The sequence below is a fragment of the Eptatretus burgeri genome, chromosome 5 (genome assembly GCF_056783735.1).
Source record: "Eptatretus burgeri isolate ZD-2024b chromosome 5, Ebu_testis_v1, whole genome shotgun sequence".
NCBI lineage: Eukaryota > Metazoa > Chordata > Myxini > Myxiniformes > Myxinidae > Eptatretus > Eptatretus burgeri.
In genome coordinates, this window is record NC_140965.1 from 56,022,058 (window position 1) to 56,043,097 (window position 21,040).

At 44.3% G+C, this 21,040-nt stretch overlaps 1 protein-coding gene across 1 annotated transcript in view; it reads left to right on the top strand.

The window, feature by feature from the left end:
• LOC147026479 (polycystin-2-like protein 1) overlaps positions 1-9,019 on the top strand; it is a 76,318-nt gene extending 67,299 nt beyond the window's left edge. The window contains exon 15 of the mRNA XM_085881914.1: positions 8,485-9,019. Coding sequence (XP_085738040.1) covers positions 8,485-8,486 — 2 coding nt within the window. The 3' untranslated portion in view covers positions 8,487-9,019. The remainder of the gene's footprint in view (positions 1-8,484) is intronic.
• Positions 9,020-21,040: the final 12,021 nt, after the last annotated feature.

Here is a 21,040-nt window from a genome sequence, read left to right on the forward strand (position 1 = left end):
GGTCGGCAAAATGAGTACCAGTGTACTGGTAAGGGGGACACTGCATCGACGACATAGCCGTGTCCCAACCAATGATGTAACCAGCAGCCACAGGCTGCACTTGATAGAGAGTGTTGTGCTCCATTGTTCCATTGCATCTTTCATGAGGCGAATTATTTTAGGGTCGATTTTATACAGTTCCATGCGTTGTACGTCTGACTGTGGGATGCTATCAAATACTTTCTTCTTCATTGAAAAATCTATGCTGTTGATAGTTTAGTGCTTCTTTTTCTGTAGTTTTCAAGGTGAGGTCAGGTATGGGAGCATGTGCCAGAACAGCGCGTCACTGCGTCCACTTTCCGCCGGTACTCCAGGGGCCTCCGTCTGGCCATCCCCCAGGCAGATGCCAGGCCCATCCCCATCTCCTTGAGATGATGGTCAACCTGCTGCAACCATGAGGCACGTGGTCGGCCCACTGGCCTCCTCCACTCATGAGACTCCCTCGCTGAGAGAATCTGGTGAGCAGGATCAGCGTCAGGAAAACGAGCCACATGTCCATACAGCCGCAGCTGACGCTCACGGACTATGCAGGTAACAAATCTCATCCGAGTCTCTCTCAGCAACCGCTCGTTGGACACAAAATCCGACCAGCGATAGCCAAGGATTCTCCGAAGACACCTGGTACCAAAGGAATTAAGTCTCCGTCTCAGATCCTTGGTCAAAGTCCAAGTCTCGCACCCATAGAGCAAGACTGGAAGTACCAAGGACCTGAAGACTCGGACTTTCGTCCTCCCGCACAGGTACCGGCAGCGCCACACCCCATGATCCAGTGAATCCATGACTCCCCAGGCCCGACCCAGACGTCTATTGACCTCCGGCTCACAACCTGCGGAGACATGAATATCACTGCCAAGGTAAGTGAATCTATCCACGACCTCAACATCCTCACCACAAACAGACACAGACAGGACAGCAGCATCCAAGATGTCACCGAAAGCCTGGATCTTTGTTTTGACCCAAGAAATCCGTAATCCCAACGGCTCCGACTCCTCATTCAGCACCTCGAGGGCCCCCAAGAGGATGTCTAAAGTCTCCGCAAAGATGACTGCATCATCTGCAAAATCAAGGTCCGAGATCTTGACATTGCCAAACGATGCACCGTAACTTGATCGCTCCGACATCCTCCCAAAAATCCAGTCCATACAAGTGCTGAAAAGTGTGGGGGCAAGTACACACCCCTGACGAACTCCAGTAACAACTGGAAATAAGTCAGAGATGGTACCACCACACTTCACAGCACTCTCAGTACCAGAGTAGAGTTCAGACATCAGATCGATCAGTTTTGGTGGCACCCCACGAAGACCAAGAATCCTCCAGAGGACATCCCGATTCACTGAATCGAACGCTTTACAGAGATCAACATAGGCTGCAAGCAGCCCCTGCCGAAACTCTCGTCTGCGTTCGGTGAGGACACGAAGTGCAAGGATACGGTCAATCGTTGACCTCTTTGGTGTAAAGCCTGACTGCTCTGGACGCTGGTGCTCAAGCAGATGGTGGCGAACCCTATCAAGAATTATCCGAGCAAAGACCTTGCCCGGCACTGAGAGCAGCGTCACCCCTCGGTAGTTGTTGCAGTCTTGGCGATCACCCTTCCCTTTCCAGAGAGGGACAACAAGGCCCCTCTTCCAGTCAGTTGGGATGATGCCTGTGTTCCAGGCAGAGCACAAAACTGCATGCAACGACGCGAGTGCAGCATTTCCACCAGTCTTGAGAAGTTCAGCATGGATGCCACAGATCCCTGGAGCTTTGCCCCGTTTCAACTGGTTCACCGCAGCCCGTGTTTCCACAAGCGATGGTGGACCACAGTTGATTCGAGGGTCAGCAACAGGGATTGTAACACCCTTGACGTCCAACTCGACAGCTGGGGGATCAGCCTGGTACAACCGCTCAAAGTAACCGGCCCAGCGGGCCTTCACTTCAGACTCCTCTGTCAAGAGCCTACCACTCTCTGCTCGAACTGCAGTGCTCCGAGGGATGGGCTTGGATGAACGTAATGCGCGAATTCCCCTGTAAGCGGGACGAGAATCACCTGTCCACAGGTGATGCTCTACCCCCTCACAGATTCCTCGCACATAGGCCTCCTTGTCCACCCTCAGTGCACGTACAGTTTTACGCCTCAGCTCCCTGAACAGCTCAGCTCTGCCATTCAGCCTGGCCCTGCGACTCTGGTCAATGGTATCCAGTGTCCCTTGAGAGACAAAATTCTTCTTTGCCCTGCGGTGAACTCCAAGGCATCCACCGGCAACATCAAGGACGGTGGTCTTGAAGGTGCTCCACAACTCTTCAGGACCCCCCAAAGCACCCAGACCCCCCAAGTGTCCACTCAGCCTGTTCGCAAACTCCTCAGCTACTCTCTCATCCCTGAGCTTGGCAACATCCAGCCTTGGCTGGGATGGTACCATTCTCCAGGATTTAAGGTGCAGCTTTAGAGTTGCTACAACAAGCCTGTGGTCAGTATTGAGGAACTGAGCACTCCGGTAGACCCTGCAGTTCTGGATCATCCTCCAACGACCGTCAATGAGGACATGGTCAATCTCCTTTGCCACACCGCCAGCATTGGAATACCAAGTCCAGCGATGAGCTTGTGGGCGCTGAAACCATGAACCAGCCACCCTAAGTCCATGACTTCTTGCAAAGTCAAGGAACTTAGTGCTATTCTGGTTCATAGTTCCTGACCCATGGGGACCAACACACACCTCATAACCATCCCTATCAGTTCCAGTCGATGCATTGAAATCCCCCAAGACTAGAAGTGTATCTCGTCTGGGGCACTGATCAACCACAGACTCGAGTGTGGCGTAGAATGTGTCCTTCACGGTAAGATCACTCGCCTCAGTCGGAGCATAAATAGAGACCAGGGAAATGACACCTAAGGAGTGACGAATCCTTAATCTCATAATACGCTCGTTGACCGGTGTTACCTCAATTATCATTGGGGTCAGCTTATTGGACACAGCTACAGCAACTCCTTGGGTATGGTAACCATCAGAGCGACCAGACCAATAGTAGGTGTAACCACCCACCATTATCTCGCCGCAATCCGGTCTCCGAACCTCAGAGAGAGCTGCAATCCCGATGTCCAAACGCTTGAGCTCAGATGATAACAGAGACAGGTGATCATCCTCTCTTAGGGATAGGACATTCCAGGCACCCACCCGAAGGGACCGCCTCAGGTTAACCCAAGGAGACCGCCGTCTGGTGGACGACACCTCAGCACCACTCCAACACACTCTCCCGCAATCTGACCCAGGGATGTTACCCCGTGGTTTCCCTCCTATCAAAGATTGGGGGTCCCGAAGGCTTTGCCCCAATCCCATCATCCGGTGAGCTGCCCTGCGAAGGGAAGCTGCACAGGAGGTACTCCCACGGAGTGGGTTTTCAGATTTTTTTGCGTTTTTGCGTTTTTCGGAATGAAGGGTTTTACGGTGGCTGGAGTGCAAATCCTGCCACCAACCTCCTAATAAGAAGTAACCCAACTGCAGGAGGACGTCCACAGACACAGTTGGGCACTAGATATGGATGGCCGTTGGCTCACAAGGAGCTCCTCCGCCCTTTGACAGGTTTTGTTTTTAATCCTGCTGGGTGTCCATATCCAAACACCCTCCTCACCAGAAAACCTGGTGGGGGAGACGGTTTAGTCGCCGACAACCCGACCATGGAACAGGTTAGTACAGGTTTACATGGTACCTGTAGCAGGTCACAGATCGAACCTGACCTGACAAAAAAGTTTTCAAGGATAGTTTTGTTGAGCAAGAGATGTTCAGTTGCTCCGTAGCAGTTTCTCCTCAATACTTTTCATTCTGCCCCCCAGGCATTTTGTTCTGTTCAGTGGTTATTGATTATACATATCTTCTGCGATGATACTTGCTAAGAGCTGTATGTTGTTTGAAGGCTAATTATATACTTATAGATGTTTATTTCTGTGCTATGAGCTGTGTTTATTCAGACTTTCACAGAAGGCAAGTCTCTTCCTCATCTGAGCCATTAATTGGTGCGCAGGCGCCAGCAGTGACTAATATTTTCGTTGTGTCTGCGTGTCTGTCTGTCTGTCTGTCTGTCTGTCTGTCTGTCTGTTTGTGACTCTCTCCAGAACATAGCTCCGTGACGTTTGATGCAATCTTGATGAAACTTGGACTCAAGCTAGATATCATGGTCCAGTTGTGTATTTTTGTATGAGGGGCATCCCATGCCCCTCGTGGGCGGAGCCACGCCCACTTGAAGTTTTTGTGTATTTTTATTTATTTTTATTTTTTTCTCGTTTTTTTTTTTTCTCGCAATTTCATTTCTGGTCTCATCTCATCTAGTCTCGCATCCCTGTCCTTCAAATGTTATGCCCTTCCTATCTCACACATCTATCTCTTAATCCCCCCTTATCCTCATTTTAAAATCCATGACTGCTCACTTATATTTTTCTCCTTTTTTGTGTGCCTGTTGGGCCACCTCACAGCTATTTTTCAGTTCTGCCTTTCTCTTCAGACCTCAAATGAGGAATGGAGTAAATTTTTCACCTTTTGTGTTAATGGTGATAATGTAAGTATTCTATATATATTCCCCAAACATCAATGTTTATTGTATCTAATATCAAGGCTCGTGGAGGAGCGAGGACATAACAGTCATAACACAAAAGGAACAGTCAAGAGAGAGGGGAACCATAACACCAGCAGGGTTGAGGGACGAAATAGAGAGAGAGACTTGGAGAAATATGGATGTGGGAAAGAATGAGGGCAAGGGGAGGATGCACAGGGTGGACAAGATAAATACAGAAGCAAACTCGCAGGAAGGAAACACTGAAAACTTGGAAAGGGAAGTTTCAGGAGTGTTAATGCGGGAGAAAAGATCATGGTTTCGGATTGGGGACGATTTGAAATGGTGGTGAGCAGCTGTCTTCAAGACCTCAAGGGAAGAATGAGATTGAAGAGAATGTGGAAGTTGGTTCCACAGGTGAGAAAAAGAGGAACAAATTCGTTTTATGTCAGAGAAGTTAAAAAAAATAACAACATTTTCGTTTATTTTGATGCATTAGTCACATTATAGCATGCATTGGTAATTCGAGCAGTGGGTATAAAAACATCTAGAGACGTCATAAAATTAAGTTTAAGGTTTGAAATTTTAAAAATCTTACGATGAAATGTGTGTGTGTGTGTGTGTATGTGTGGATATATATATATATATATATATATATATATATATATATATATATATATATATATATATATATATATATATATATATATATATATATATATATATATATATATATATTTACACACACACAACAACAATCATTTTAAGGCCATTTTCCCTGCAAAAGCGGGGATTAACCTATATATATATATATATATATATATATATATATATATATATATATATATATATATATATATATATATATATATATATATATATATATATATATATATATATATATATATATATATATATATATATATATATATATATATATATATATATATATATATATATATATATATATATATATATATATATATATATATATATATATATATATATATATATATATATATATATGTATATATGTGTATATATATGTATGTATATATATATATCATTACATATTTCAGAATCCAGTCTGATGAATGCATCCACACATCCAGGTCCTCAGACAGTTATTTCCTGAAATGCATGTTCAGATTAGCCCCATCCCCATGTCTAATGGGATTTTATATGTGATGCGTTGAGATAAGGTAAAGAATAGATCCCCTCTCTTCTGGGAAGCTTTTTTCTTTATGACAGAAACGTTTACACACATTTCTTTCGCGAGCTCTGAAGCCCGCCCTTATTTTTCCTCAGCATTTATTTCGCGAGCTCTGATGCGCACCCTTATATTTCCTCAGCAACGTTCTTTCACGAGCGCCGACGCCCGCCTTTTTTGAGCGCACAGGTCGTCATGGTAACCATGCACAAGTGGGGCGGGGTGAGCTTCGGGCAGACTCGGCACCCGCTGAGACGGCCTGCAGATATAAAAACGAATTGGAGGTCCGTTCTGGGGTGAGAGAAAGAGGAGGGAGAAGAGAACGAGAAAGACAGCAAGAGTTGAAGCGCACTAGGGAAGAACTGAACCGGAGAGAGAAGTGAGAGGAAAAGAGGTGAGAGAAGTAAGAGGAGGCAGAAAGAAGAAAGAGAAAGAAAGCCAGAGAGGAAAAGGAGGAGGAAGCGTGCAAGCCCGCAAGTGAGCAAGCGAGTGTATGGTGCGCGTGTGGGTATGAGCAGCGTCGACAAGTGAGGTGTGGGTCAGTCACCGACGGACCGTGTGGGTCACTGGAAGTCAACAGTTTCGTGAGATGTGAGGAACTGCCCGTGTCGCAGCACCAGGATCTAAACCCGCGACAGACGATCTCGGTGCCCTCCCAGACGTCGATTGGCATTCAAGGCTGTTCGCGAGAGGGTGCACGAAAGGCTGGGTGCTGGCGACGGGCTTGACATGCACGCACACATTTCAGGACGTTTTCACTTCATGGATGACGACTTTCTGGTGAGCGAGACGATTCTTTCACCTCCCCCACCCCCTGAATGATCTGCTGGGTACCCTTGTCTGTGTTTAGCTGTAAGTAAGTCAACCCCCGATAAGCATTTGCTCTTTGTCTCTTTCCTGACATTTTTATTGGTTTTGCCTGGAAATTTATTCTTTATTTACCTCAGAAAAAAAATATATTTTATTTATTTATTTTATTATGAAGAAATTATTTGTCGATTTCCAACCTGTCCGTGTTTGTCCTTTCCTTCCATTGGTCTAGCATTGTTCAAACCGAGATAGACTGGTAGGTAATTACCACAGATTTGACCAAAAATAGTCAGCACGCACCAGCGGTTAAAATGCTCGGCTGCCCTAATTAAAATCTAATCGAGATAACATTGGTGCTTTGCCGAGGGCACGCTTCCCGCTCAGGTAACCACATGACCTCTAGTTAAACGGCATAATTAGATGGTGGACACTGGAATTCGTGGTTGACTGGGTGGCATTCGTGGTTCTAAAACAACCCACCGTATCACAACATTAATTGTGAGTGGTGGCCCCAGGTCCAGATCTACCGAGGACAACCAGGGATTAATCCCCCCTGAGTGACAAGCTGGTGTGTCGGTACCCGTGGCCGCAACAATATATTTAGGTATATATACATATATACAATATATATATATATATATATATATATATATATATATATATATATATACATGTATATATATGTATATATATGTATATATATATATGTATATATATATATATATATATATATATATATATATATATATATATATATATATATATATATATATATATATATTGGGGCTGTTAGGATAACACATGTTTATAGATGAAGAAGGCGCTTCCAACCAAAAATAAAAACGAGATCGACTCCCCTAATTGGAGCAAAAAAGAAAAAGACAACTAATTTGAGCAAAAATGCGAGAGCAGACCCAGTCTCAGAGCAATGTTTCGCCTGCTTCGCAGCCAGCTTCATCAGACGCAATGGACCCCGGGCCTCGGCACGTGTCCGGTTTTTGTTTCGATACGACAACTCATTTCCGGTTATGTGCTGGTGCTCGAGGTCAAATGGAGGAGTGCTTTTTTTTTTTCTTGCAAAAGCAAAAACAAACGTCACATCATTGAAGGTTTGCTCTGCTCATTTTTTGTTTTTATTTACACGTGATCTGGTGTTGTATGTGTGTTGGTGAGCACCTGTGTGTGCTTGTTGTTTTTGTGTTTGTGTTTCCGGGGCACGAACACGGCTGGTTTCGTGTCCAGGTTGGGCATGATGAGGTGTTGGTTGTGCGAGTATTAAGGTTCTCGATAGGTGTTGTGCATATGTGGATGTGGTGTTTGGGATTGGGTGTTGTTTGTTGCTCACCTTATCCAGCCATTTGCACCATCCAGTTTTTGCCATTTGCATCAGAGGTGTGTATTGTGTGGGTATGTCCACTATCTCCCCAGTTAGGCCACCCTCCCGGCTCTTCACATGCCACGCTTCCAAAATCAACCTGTGTTTTTTTCTCTCGCTTTTTTGCTCAAATTAGCGGAGTCAATCTAGTTTTTACTTTTGGTTGGAAGTGCCTTTTTCTTCTTTAAATAAAATGTATATATATATATATATATATATATATATATATATATATATATATATATATATATATATATATATATATATATACATATATATATATATATATATATATATATATATATATATATATATATATATATATATATGACATAAGAATGAGGTGCTGAGTGTTAACTTCGTTTACTTGTAATATTATGTTATATTTGAAATAAAGCATACGAGAGAGCATGTTGATGTATCAAGTATGTGTAATACAGCATTTCCAATTTATCTAATGTGAAAAACATCAATCGGTTATGTCTGATTACAGTTCATTATATAAATATTGCTTTTTCCCCACCAGGAACAGTAAATGGATAAATAAATAAAAAGAATGAACTCCAGGGAATGCAATCAAGATGAGGGAAGAACATGTTTGCAAATCATTCCCACATCATGAACTGAAGATATTCAAATCTTTGCTGCGTACATTTCTTTGAAACAAGAATGCTATCTAACAAATAGAGGGTAAGGAATCTATTAATGTTATACCGAGCTGTATCATGCTTTAAAAATTTAGCAAATGTCTTTCATTCAATTACTGCATGTTGCTCTTAAAAGTGTTTTACAATCTGATTTGATTCGTAACAATAACTGCATATTTATATCATTATAGCCCATGAGTTTATTCTGTGTGTTCATGAAGAGTATATTGCTACTTTTGGTCGGATTTCAATCGTTACTTGAAATTACATATCGTAAAGGTCTGGTTGTAAAATTATTTCTATACCTTTCATTTTGTTGAGAAGGATATTTTTTGGTATATGTACTTTGCAAAACAATATATAATATATATGTATAATAAATGTACACACAATAAAAATCAACATTGAAACTTTGATGCTTCCATTGTATTGTCATTACCATTGATATGAATTGCATACCACATTTTCTCTATACTGTATGTAAAAACGAAAAGCACAGTCGGTGAGGCGGTGAAGCCGTGAGACGGTATAGCCGTGAAGCCGTCCGGGAAGCCGTGAAGCCATCTGTCAGTTTGAAGACTATCTGCCCATTAATGATGTCCTATTTGAATGTGAGTTGCAGACTACATGAACATCTATAAATTATGTACTATTGGAGTGTGTCTTTCACAGTGAAGCAGTGTGACTATGTGTCTATTAATTCTGTCCTGTTTGACCATCAGTTGCACCCTGACTTCACACATACGTCTATTAAGTACATACTATTGGAATGTACCTTTCGACCCTTTGGACTGTTGAGACCCCTTCGACAAGTGAAGACCCTTATGCCCCCAAAAAATCCCGAGCACCACGAAGTCCCAAAAGTCCCAAGGACTCTGAAGACCCTAAAGTCCCTGAAGACTCAAAAGACCCAAAAGTCCCCGAAGACCGAAAAAGTCCCCAAGGACCCAAAAGACCATGAAGATCCTTTAGACCCCTTAGACCTCAACACCATTTAGACCCCTTAAACCCTTAAGACAGATTAGATAGCTTAGACCCTTGTCCATTTTATCCACTTGGACCTTCTTATATCACAAATAAATTTCAAATAAATATAATATCACCAATATTACAAATAAATTTGTACAAAAGAAATGTTTGTATTTTGATTGCTGTAAATCATGACAACACAGTAAATCTGTGACGTCAATCTCTGCAATGATGTGTGGAGAGGCAAGCGTAGCAAGCCGATCCGCACTAGTTGATTATGTGTTTGAATTAATATTCCATAGGGTAGTTGATGAGTGGTCGGATAGCCTAGGAGTCACCTCTGATTCTTGCCTGCGGTAAATCTCGGAAACCATAAGTGTCATGGATCCCGTTTTCCCCATCTCTTGTTTACTGTCGTTCATTCGTAATTATATGCCTGGTGTTGGCTTAATGGTTAGGGTGGTGGGCTTGGGATCCAAGGATCCTGAGTTCAAATCCCACTTGGCTGTTGAATTAATACCAGGTGGGGTTGACTCTGCCTGTCATTCTTCTGAGGTTGGCAAGATGAGTGTCAGTGTGCTTGTATCCTGTGGCGGAGTGACGACCTATCCAGGATTGTGTCTAATAGCCAAGGAGACTGCTGAGGCAGCACCAATGCTCTGCACAGAGTATGGTCCCAGGGGATGAATGGGTGGATGGATTTGTAATTATGCCAATTCTACTGCACTTTGGGGAGAACCACCATGGTGAGATGGAGTGATATAAGCTGAGTGAGTTTTTTTCAGCTGGATGGGCAGTGCTTTAGCCTGCCCCTTTAATAGTTGGAGATGGAGGTGGAGAATGGTAGTGGAGTTAAGGCTGAGGTTAATTGGATGCTGAGCCCAGTAGAATGATCTCAGAGAAGCAAAGTGCAGAAAACTGGCATGGAGTACAGAAATGCAGTGGATGAGCTGTGAAGCTGTAGTCCAATTCAGTGGTCAGGTAAAATTTCAGCCAGACCAGCACCAGGTGCACTGTTGGTGCACCTGGTGCATAAGCTAAAAATCGTTCATTTTGTGATTTTTTTAAAAGCACCAAATTTGATGAACATTGTTTGTCATACCTTTTACTTTTAGCTACAGAGCCCTGATGAAAAGTGGTTTTGAAGCCTGGAACCCTTGAGGAGCCTGGTTGAAAACCAGCACAAATGAGGCATGTCAATGTCATGCAACTGTGTGATACAGATATCCAGAGTTTGCGAATAGTGTTTGTGAGCATTGCAAGGAGGAAGGCATTGTCTGTCCACCAAAGCTGCATAAGATGGTTTTCCAGTCAGGAACACTAGACAACATAGATAATAATCCAAAATTGACCACAGCAAAGTGGTCATTTCATGGCAGCGCCGTTTATTTTACCAGCCACATGTCGAAAGAAAATCCTGGGGAAAAGTGTGCTGCGACTCTTTTCCTTGGAAAATAAAAGTGTGATATGACTGAAAAGTGTGAATTAAGGACTCTGCTCACTGGAAGACAGCAAACAAAGTTTTCCAAAAAAAATTCTCCAAAAAACTGGCTTTGGAATCTTTTTGAAAAATTTGCCCTAATTTCATTATTATACAACGAAAACAGACACAGGTGAAGGCCATTCAGCCCATCATGCCAACACGAACGCCACACGAATTTACCAACACAAGATCCAAAGAAGAAAATGCAAATTTTTATTTATTTCTTTATTTTAAGTTTTTGTATTCCCCCCCCCCCAATCCCTCAGGGGAGGGTGCATGGGCTTGGTTAAAAACACACATCAACCACACAACACCCCTTGACGAGACCCCCAACAACAGCACTCCGTACACATGCACACGATCACCAATCAATACTCAAGCTACCTAAAGTCCTGTCTCTCTATCGAGTGCAGCCTGTGGCTGCTGGTTGCATCATTGGTTGGGACGCGGCTATGCCGCTGATGCAGTGTCCCCCTTACCAGTACACTGGTGCTCATTTTACCGACCTCGGAAAGATGACAGGCTGAGTCAACCTCCTGGTGTATTTTAATTCAGCGGCCAACGGGGCTTGACTCAGGACTCTAGGATCCCAAGCCGCCACCCTAACCACTAAGCCAACACCAGGCTTAAAGTCCTGTCAACATCCCTATACCTCTCCATCTCCATAACTTCCAGTACCTACCTAATTCTAATTTCAATTTATCCACTGCTTCTGCTGCCACTACCTTTTCAGGGAGACCATTCCATGCATTAACTACTCTCTGAGTGAAAGTCCCCTGCCTTACGACCGTCTTAACTCTCCTCTTCTTTACTCTCAGGCTATGGCCCCTGGTCCTACCAATGTCTACTTTGTTGAATAATTTATCTACACTTATTTTATCTATACCTTTCATTATCTTAATCATCTCCATCATGTCACCTTATACCCACCTTTTTTCATGTGTATAAAGCCCTGTCTCCTTCAGCCGCTTCTCATAGCTGAGTCTAGCTTGGACTGGAATCAATCTAGTAGCCCTGCGCTGAACTCTCTCCATAGCATCTATGTCCTTCCTGAATTGTGGTGACCAAAACTGCACACAATATTTTAGATATGCCCTCACTAAATTCCTGTACAATGTCAACACCACCTCTTTTGATTTATAATTGATCCCCCTCCGAATACAACCTAAAATCCTATTTGCTTTACCTATAGCTGAGCAGGCACTGAACAGGCACTGTCTGCTGATCTCCCATACCTTTTACCACCAAAGTTTGTTATGAGCAATAATAAGCTATATTTTGGCTTAGGAGTATATTTTTGCCTCTTTATGATTCCACAGTCAATTTCTTGATATTTTGAAATATGTCCAATTGAACATATTTTGGTTGTTCCCTGTCAATGGAGACAATTTTGAATATCTAATGAGGTCATGTGACCCGTAAAATTTTTGCTGCTCCTATTTTCATATTCACTAGTCCTTGCCCTTTCTAAAAATAAGTAGTTTGCATGGGTTTATTTGCTTCGTTTGGTCATTACTAACCTATTTCTGAAGTTGGGATTGACAGTAAAGGTTAAAAGATGAACCAAGTATTTCCAGCCTTCAAAAGGATATTTAATTGAGGCTCTTTAGCTAAAACGAAAAGGTATGGCCTGAAGTACAACTCCACAAAATTTGGTGCTTTTATCACAATTTCAATCATTCTCGGTAGATGGCCAGGTTGTGTACTCTACTACGTGAGACACCCCAAGAATTCAGGCTCGATCACACATTGTGTGAGTTCCCCAGCCTGGGTACGCATGAGGTGGCACGATTTTCCCTTCGAGGCAACTTTCTTCTTTATTTATTTATTAGTTCACCTGGAACCTAGTTCCGGGGAGCTTTTGGGATGATGTGTCATCTGTCCGTCCATAAATACTTTCAACTTCTTCTCTGAAACTACACATACAATTCTGATGAAACTTGACCACAACCTTCATCACCCGTGATGCACCAAAGTCTGCTCATGTCATTAAAAATTTTGAGGTCTAAAGGGGTCTATGGAGGATGGGGGGGGGGGTTGCCTCCCAAATTATGTATTTGCTTTCTTCTCCGAAACTACACACACAATTCCGATGAAACTTGACCACTGCCTTCATCACCTGTGATGCGCTAAAGTTTGTCCACGACATTTAAAAATTGGGGTCGTGGGGGTTATACGTGGGGGTTGCACCCCAAAATATGTATTTGCTTTCTTCTCTGAAGCCACACACAATTCCGATGAAACTTGACCACAACCTTTATCACCCATGATTTACCAAAGTGTTTTTTTCATGGCATAAAAAAAAAATCCATAGGTATTTACTTTCTTCTCCATTACATATTTTGTGGGTCATCCATGCCCACTAGTGGTTCGCTGGTGATCTTATCCAGCCACTACCAGGTGAGCACCCAGGGGTATCGCCCCATTGCTTTATTGTTCACCTGCAATTTTAATTTCTTGCTTTACTTTTCCTCCTTCCATGTTATTGCTCTTGGTCCTCCCACTCACCCCTCCCCCCTGACAAGAGCGAAGCTCATGGAAGAGATAATCAAATGGAAGATCAAATACTGCACGGAGTCATCAGCAGAACCCAAATAAGTAAAGAGGAAAGGTGGAGTCATCATGAGGAACCTGGATAGGATTCAGGTTTCAGCCGCTCCTCCATTGTACCCTCATGACAAGCTGGCTAATCTTGCTGTTCTTGAGCTTGTCTAATGTGGATGTAAAGGTTCCTGTAGAGGTAAGGCCAACTGCTCATGTTACAAGAATGGATTGTCGTGCACAGACTTATGCAAGTGTTTGGATTGTGGCAATATAGAGGATTACAGGGTCAACTATGAAGATGACCGATGAAGGCAAACAAAAGGAGATATATGGTGGAGAAAGTAATAATAAATATGTGGCTCGTGAAACTCCAATGACTGAAGGAAGTTTTGTGAAATCATTGTGCAACTTCAACGGTTTGTTTGATTTTCGATCTTTATTATAACTATCAGAGTACCTGCCCTACGGGTGATCTTGTTTCAAACATGCAACACGTTCTTCTGATGCCTAGCTTTATTTTGGTGGTGTATAGGAAACTGACAGCTCTGTACTGGCAAAAAAAATAACCCGGGTTACATGCAAGAAGTAAAAACATACCAACTGCTAATAATTCAAAACACGTAACTGCACTGGGAAACGTGCAGACAGGAATACTACACTGTAAATGGTGGAGACTTGTACAATTATATGTACAATTATACATAAGAGAGACAGAGACATCTTCACCGTAGCCTGTTTAATGGGAGGGGGGATTGAGGACTTGGGGTTGTGAGGGTGGTTGAGTACTTGGGGTTTGGGGCAGTTTAGGACTTGAATAAGAAAGTGGGAGAGGATGACAGAGTTGAGTTGGAGGAGTGGGGCAGATAGGGGACAGAGTTGGGATTGAGGTTTTTTTTTTTTTAGGCTTTTTGGGGTGGGGGGGTGGAGTTGAGTTCATGGAGGTGGCGGCCATTTATATAGAGAATAAGTGTCCCCTCTCTCCCCTCAAGACCACCAGCAAAGATTAAAAACACTCCTATACTTTAATTTGGGTCATGCTGATCCTTTGTACACCCCAGGAATTCATGAAAAAACATTGATACACACGATGTGATGAAAAACACGCATTTCTGCATTGGCATTGTGACTTAGAACAAAAAGAGGTCACAACAAGTGATTGTGTGAAAAATGCTTCAATTGGGCAAATAAGACTGTTTTGCATGAATGAGGTTCCCAGTGTAAAACGTGTTGGTTTTCTGAGTACAAGCTGAATACACACTATTTTATGAAAACACTTGTTACTGAATGGGAAGGTATGACGAGTGCTGACAAAACTTGGTGGATGAGTTGGTTATGTGACAAGAACAAGCGCATTAGATGTTGAGTCATGTTCGGATCCAGATCCAGACTATCAGTGGGATACAAAACGTGAATTGTTCAGCATGCCGGGGGGGATGCGCTCCATACCGAGTGCCATTGTTGTTGTTTTAGTTGTCTACTGTGTTGACCCACTTTCATTCACCAGCAAGTGTATCGTTATGTGACACAAAGTCATAAATAGTCTCCTGACTGCTCTTGGTATACAACTGGACCACTCCTCATGCCAGCAACTAATGATAATGCTTCACTCTGGACATGGACAGGTTTGTCGATCGACCATATTGACATTGGCTGTCATCATTGTGCCTCTCGCAACAAGATGCGTCCAATTCAGATCTGCCTTTATCAATAGGCATGCTATTTGTAGCCGACATAATGAAGCTTTAACAATAGCTCTCCTTGTTCTGATCATAGAATGTGTCACATCTACACTGCAGCCTGTTTAATGGAAAATGAATGTCATAACACTCTGAGCAATGCAGTTCTTAATTCTTCATTTGTATGCAGCACAAGGCTGCGTGGTAGCATCATTGGCTGAGGGCTCAGCTTAATTGCTGCTGATGGACTTGGCTGGTTCAGACAGGAATTTGGAATTTGTTCAAGGTGATGGCGACAGCTCGCTTAATCTTTGCGAAGGACACCATGCGATCTTTAACTTCTATCAACTGTTGTTAGCAGACGGGACGCCCAGTTTAACGTCCATTCAAGGGATGGCACACACTGGTGAATCAATCTGCCCATGAAATACCAAAATGACAATTTATAGCTGGGTCAGGATTCAAACCCATGCTAGACGGCTTCGAAGCCATCCTGTGAGCCCAACAAATCAACAATTCAGCTTTATATTGAGCTTCAACTCCAAGACAGTCCTGGTTCAGTTTTTCGGACTGATCCTGCCACAGAATTATTGTCCATTTGAGATGACGAGCTTTTCTGGCATTATGTGCTGCACATATAAATATGATGGATGAAGCATCACACTATGAATGGTAGCTCTTCAGGAATTGGAAGATGAGCTCTTCTGCCAAGGTCACATGAATGTCAGTTACACCCTGAACATTTTCTTCAGCGAATGCTCATTTAAATACTCTCACCTGTAAAAGAGGTTTGCCTATTCGAGAAATATGGACACAATTCAGCAACAGTCAAATATCCTCCACCAATCAACGATTGATCCTGCAGCAACATAATCATTGCACTTCAAACCACCCACGCAGTAATAGGTTGGAGGCCTGTATGGATTTTGGTCCATCAACTGCACAGGTTGAGGGTGGAGACTTGGTTTATCTCCAAGCTGATCACAACAAGCCTCGTGCCTGTAATTTATATATTGCGGTTGTAGTTGTTGCATTATGGTGCCATGTCCAAAAGTTTTCAGGGTCCCCAATTCACGTGCACATTCTATCATGTTAAATGGTCTGAGTAATGCTACTTATCAAGTTGGCCAGGATCCATTAATCAGTACCCATGAGAGGACACATGTAATGATTGCTCTGGTGAAGAAGATGAACACCTCCTCTGCACCCCCCTCCTGAAATTCAATGTTTTGCAGAGATCAATGCACTGACTGCTGCACTTTCCCAAGATACCATCCTCAACAGTATTCACACCCCTTGTAGAGTAACCTCAAACAACTCAAAGTGACCCCATTGGAACTGATTGTGATGAGGAGCCCCAAGACCACCCAAACGTCCTGAGATAATCATGCGAACAGTGTCGCCCACCCAAAGGTCCTGAGATAATCATGCTAACAGTGTTGCCCACCCAAATGTCCTGAGATAATCATGCTAACAGAGCCACCCACCCAAATGTCCTGAGATAATCATGCAAACAGTGTCGCCCACCAAAATGTCCTGAGATAATCATGACAACAGTGCCACCCACCCAAATGTCCTAAAATAATCATGCTAAGAGTGTCGCCCACCCAAATGTCCTGAGATAATCATGCGAACAGTGCCGCCCACCCAAATGTCCTGATACAATCATGCTAACATTGCGGCCCACCCGAACATCCTGAAATAATCATGCCAACAGTGCCGCCCACCCAAATGTCCTGAGATAACCATGCCAACAGTGCCGCCCACCCAAATGTCCTGAAATAACCATGCCAACAGTGCCGCCCACCCAAATGTCCTGAGATAATCATGCAAACAGTGCCGCCCACCCGAACATCCTGAAATAATCATACCAACAGTGCCGCCTACCCAAATGTCCTGAAATAATCATGCTAACAGTGCCACCCACCCAAATGTCCTGATATAATCATGCTAACAGTGTCGCCCACCCAAAGGTCCTGAGATAATCATGCTAACAGAGCCACCCACCCAAATGTCCTGAGATAATCATGCTAACAGTGTCGCCCACCCAAAGGTCCTGAGATAATCATGCTAACAGTGCCACCCACCCAAATGTCCTGAAATAATCATGCTAACAGAGCCACCCACCCAAATGTCCTGAGATAATCATGCTAACAGAGCCACCCACCCAAATGTCCTGAGATAATCATGCTAACAGTGTCGCCCACCCAAAGGTCCTGAGATAATCATGCTAACAGTGCCACCCACCCAAATGTCCTGAAATAATCATGCTAACAGAGCCACCCACCCAAATGTCCTGAGATAATCATGCTAACAGTGTTGCCCACCCAAAGGTCCTGAGATAATCATGCGAACAGTGTCGCCCACCCAAATGTCCTGAGATAATCATGCGAACAGTGCCGCCCACCCAAATGTCCTGATACAATCATGCTAACATTGCGGCCCACCCGAACATCCTGAAATAATCATGCCAACAGTGCCGCCCACCCAAATGTCCTGAGATAACCATGCCAACAGTGCCGCCCACCCAAATGTCCTGAAATAACCATGCCAACAGTGCCGCCCACCCAAATGTCCTGAGATAATCATGCAAACAGTGCCGCCCACCCGAACATCCTGAAATAATCATACCAACAGTGCCGCCTACCCAAATGTCCTGAAATAATCATGCTAACAGTGCCACCCACCCAAATGTCCTGAGATAATCATGCTAACAGTGTCGCCCACCCAAAGGTCCTGAGATAATCATGCTAACAGAGCCACCCACCCAAATGTCCTGAGATAATCATGCTAACAGTGTCGCCCACCCAAAGGTCCTGAGATAATCATGCTAACAGTGCCACCCACCCAAATGTCCTGAAATAATCATGCTAACAGAGCCACCCACCCAAATGTCCTGAGATAATCATGCTAACAGAGCCACCCACCCAAATGTCCTGAGATAATCATGCTAACAGAGCCACCCACCCAAATGTCCTGAGATAATCATGCTAACAGTGTCGCCCACCCAAAGGTCCTGAGATAATCATGCTAACAGTGCCACCCACCCAAATGTCCTGAAATAATCATGCTAACAGAGCCACCCACCCAAATGTCCTGAGATAATCATGCTAACAGTGTCGCCCACCCAAAGGTCCTGAGATAATCATGCGAACAGTGCCGCCCACCCAAACATCCTGAAATAATCATGCCAACAGTGTCGCCCACCCAAATGTCCTGAGATAATCAAGCGAATAGTGCCGCCCACCCGAACATCCTGAAATAATCATGCGAACAGTGCCGTCCACCCAAATGTCCTGATATAATCATGCCAACAGTGCTGCCCACCCGAATCTCCTGAGATAATCATGACAACAGTGCCGCCCACCCGAACATCCTGAAATAATCATGCGAACAGTGCCGTCCACCCAAATGTCCTGATATAATCATGCCAACAGTGCCGCCCACCCAAATCTCCTGAGATAATCATGACAACAGTGCCACCCACCCAAATGTCCTGAAATAATCATGCTAACAGTGTCGCCCACCCAAAGGTCCTGAGATAATCATGCGAACAGTTGCGCCCACCCGAACATCCTGAAATAATCATGCGAACAGTGCCGCCCACCCAAATGTCCTGATATAATCATGCCAACAGTGCCACCCACCCAAATCTCCTGAGATAATCATGACAACAGTGCCACCCACCCAAATCTCCTGATATAATCATGCCAACAGTGCCACCCACCCAAATCTCCTGAGATAATCATGACAACAGTGCCGCCTACCCAAATGTCCTGAGATAATCAAGCGAATAGTGCCGCCCACCCGAACATCCTGAAATAATCATGCGAACAGTGCCGTCCACCCAAATGTCCTGATATAATCATGCCAACAGTGCCGCCCACCCGAATCTCCTGAGATAATCATGACAACAGTGCCGCCCACCCGAACATCCTGAAATAATCATGCGAACAGTGCCGTCCACCCAAATGTCCTGATATAATCATGCCAACAGTGCCGCCCACCCAAATCTCCTGAGATAATCATGACAACAGTGCCACCCACCCAAATGTCCTGAAATAATCATGCTAACAGTGTCGCCCACCCAAAGGTCCTGAGATAATCATGCGAACAGTTGCGCCCACCCGAACATCCTGAAATAATCATGCGAACAGTGCCGCCCACCCAAATGTCCTGATATAATCATGCCAACAGTGCCACCCACCCAAATCTCCTGAGATAATCATGACAACAGTGCCACCCACCCAAATCTCCTGATATAATCATGCCAACAGTGCCACCCACCCAAATGTCCTGATATAATCATGCCAACAGTGCCACCCACCCAAATGTCCTGAGATAATCATGCCAACAGTGCCGCCTACCCAAATGTCCTGAGATAATCATGCTAACAGTGTTGCCCACACAAATGTCCTGAGATAATCATGCGAATAGTGCCGCCCACGCTAACATCCTGAAATAATCATGCGAACAGTGCCGCCTACCCAAATGTCCTGAGATAATCATGCAAACAGTGCCGCCCACCCAAATCTCCTGAAATAATCATGCTAACAGTGCCGCCCACCCAAATGTCCTGAGATAATCATGCCAACAGTGCCGCCCACCCAAATGTCCTGAGATAATCATGCCAACAGTGCCGCCCACCCAAATCTCCTGAGATAATCATGACAACAGTGCCGCCCACCCAAATGTCCTGAGATAATCATGCCAACAGTGCCGCCCACCCAAATGTCCTGAGATAATCATGACAACCGTGCCGCCCACCCAAAGGTCCTGAGATAATCAGGCAAACAGTGCCGCCCACCCAAATGTCCTGAGATAATCATGCGAACAGTGCCACCCACCCAAATGTCCTGATACAATCATGCTAACATTGCGGCCCACCTGAACATCCTGAAATAATCATGCCAACAGTGCCGCCCACTCAAATGTCCGGAGATAATCATGCTAACAGTGTCGCCCAGCCGAACATCCTGAAATAATCATGCCAACAGTGCCGCCCACTCAAATGTCCTGAAATAATCATGCCAACAGTGCCGCCTACCCAAATGTCCTGAGATAATCATGCCAACAGTGCCGCCCACCCAAATGTCCTGAGATAATCATGCGAATAGTGCCGCCCACCCGAACATCCTGAAATAATCATGCAAACAGTGCCGCCCACCCAAATGTCCTGAGATAATCATGCCAACAGTGCCGCCTACCCAAATGTCCTGAGATAATCATGCTAACAGTGTTGCCCACACAAATGTCCTGAGATAATCATGCGAATAGTGCCGCCCACCCTAACATCCTGAAATAATCATGCGAACAGTGCCGCCCACCCAAATGTCCTGAGATAATCATGCCAACAGTGCCGCCCACCCAAATGTCCTGAGATAATCATGACAACCGTGCCGCCCACCCAAAGGTCCTGAGATAATCAGGCAAACAGTGCCGCCCACCCAAATGTCCTGAGATAATCATGCGAACAGTGCCACCCACCCAAATGTCCTGATACAATCATGCTAACATTGCGGCCCACCCGAACATCCTGAAATAATCATGCCAACAGTGCCGCCCACTCAAATGTCCGGAGATAATCATGCTAACAGTGTCGCCCAGCCGAACATCCTGAAATAATCATGCCAACAGTGCCACCGACCCAAATGTCCTGGGATAATCATGCTCATAGTTTCGCCCACCCAAATGTCCTGAGACAATTATGTCAACAGTGTCGCCCACCCAAATGTCCTGAGATAATCACACCAACAGTGTCGC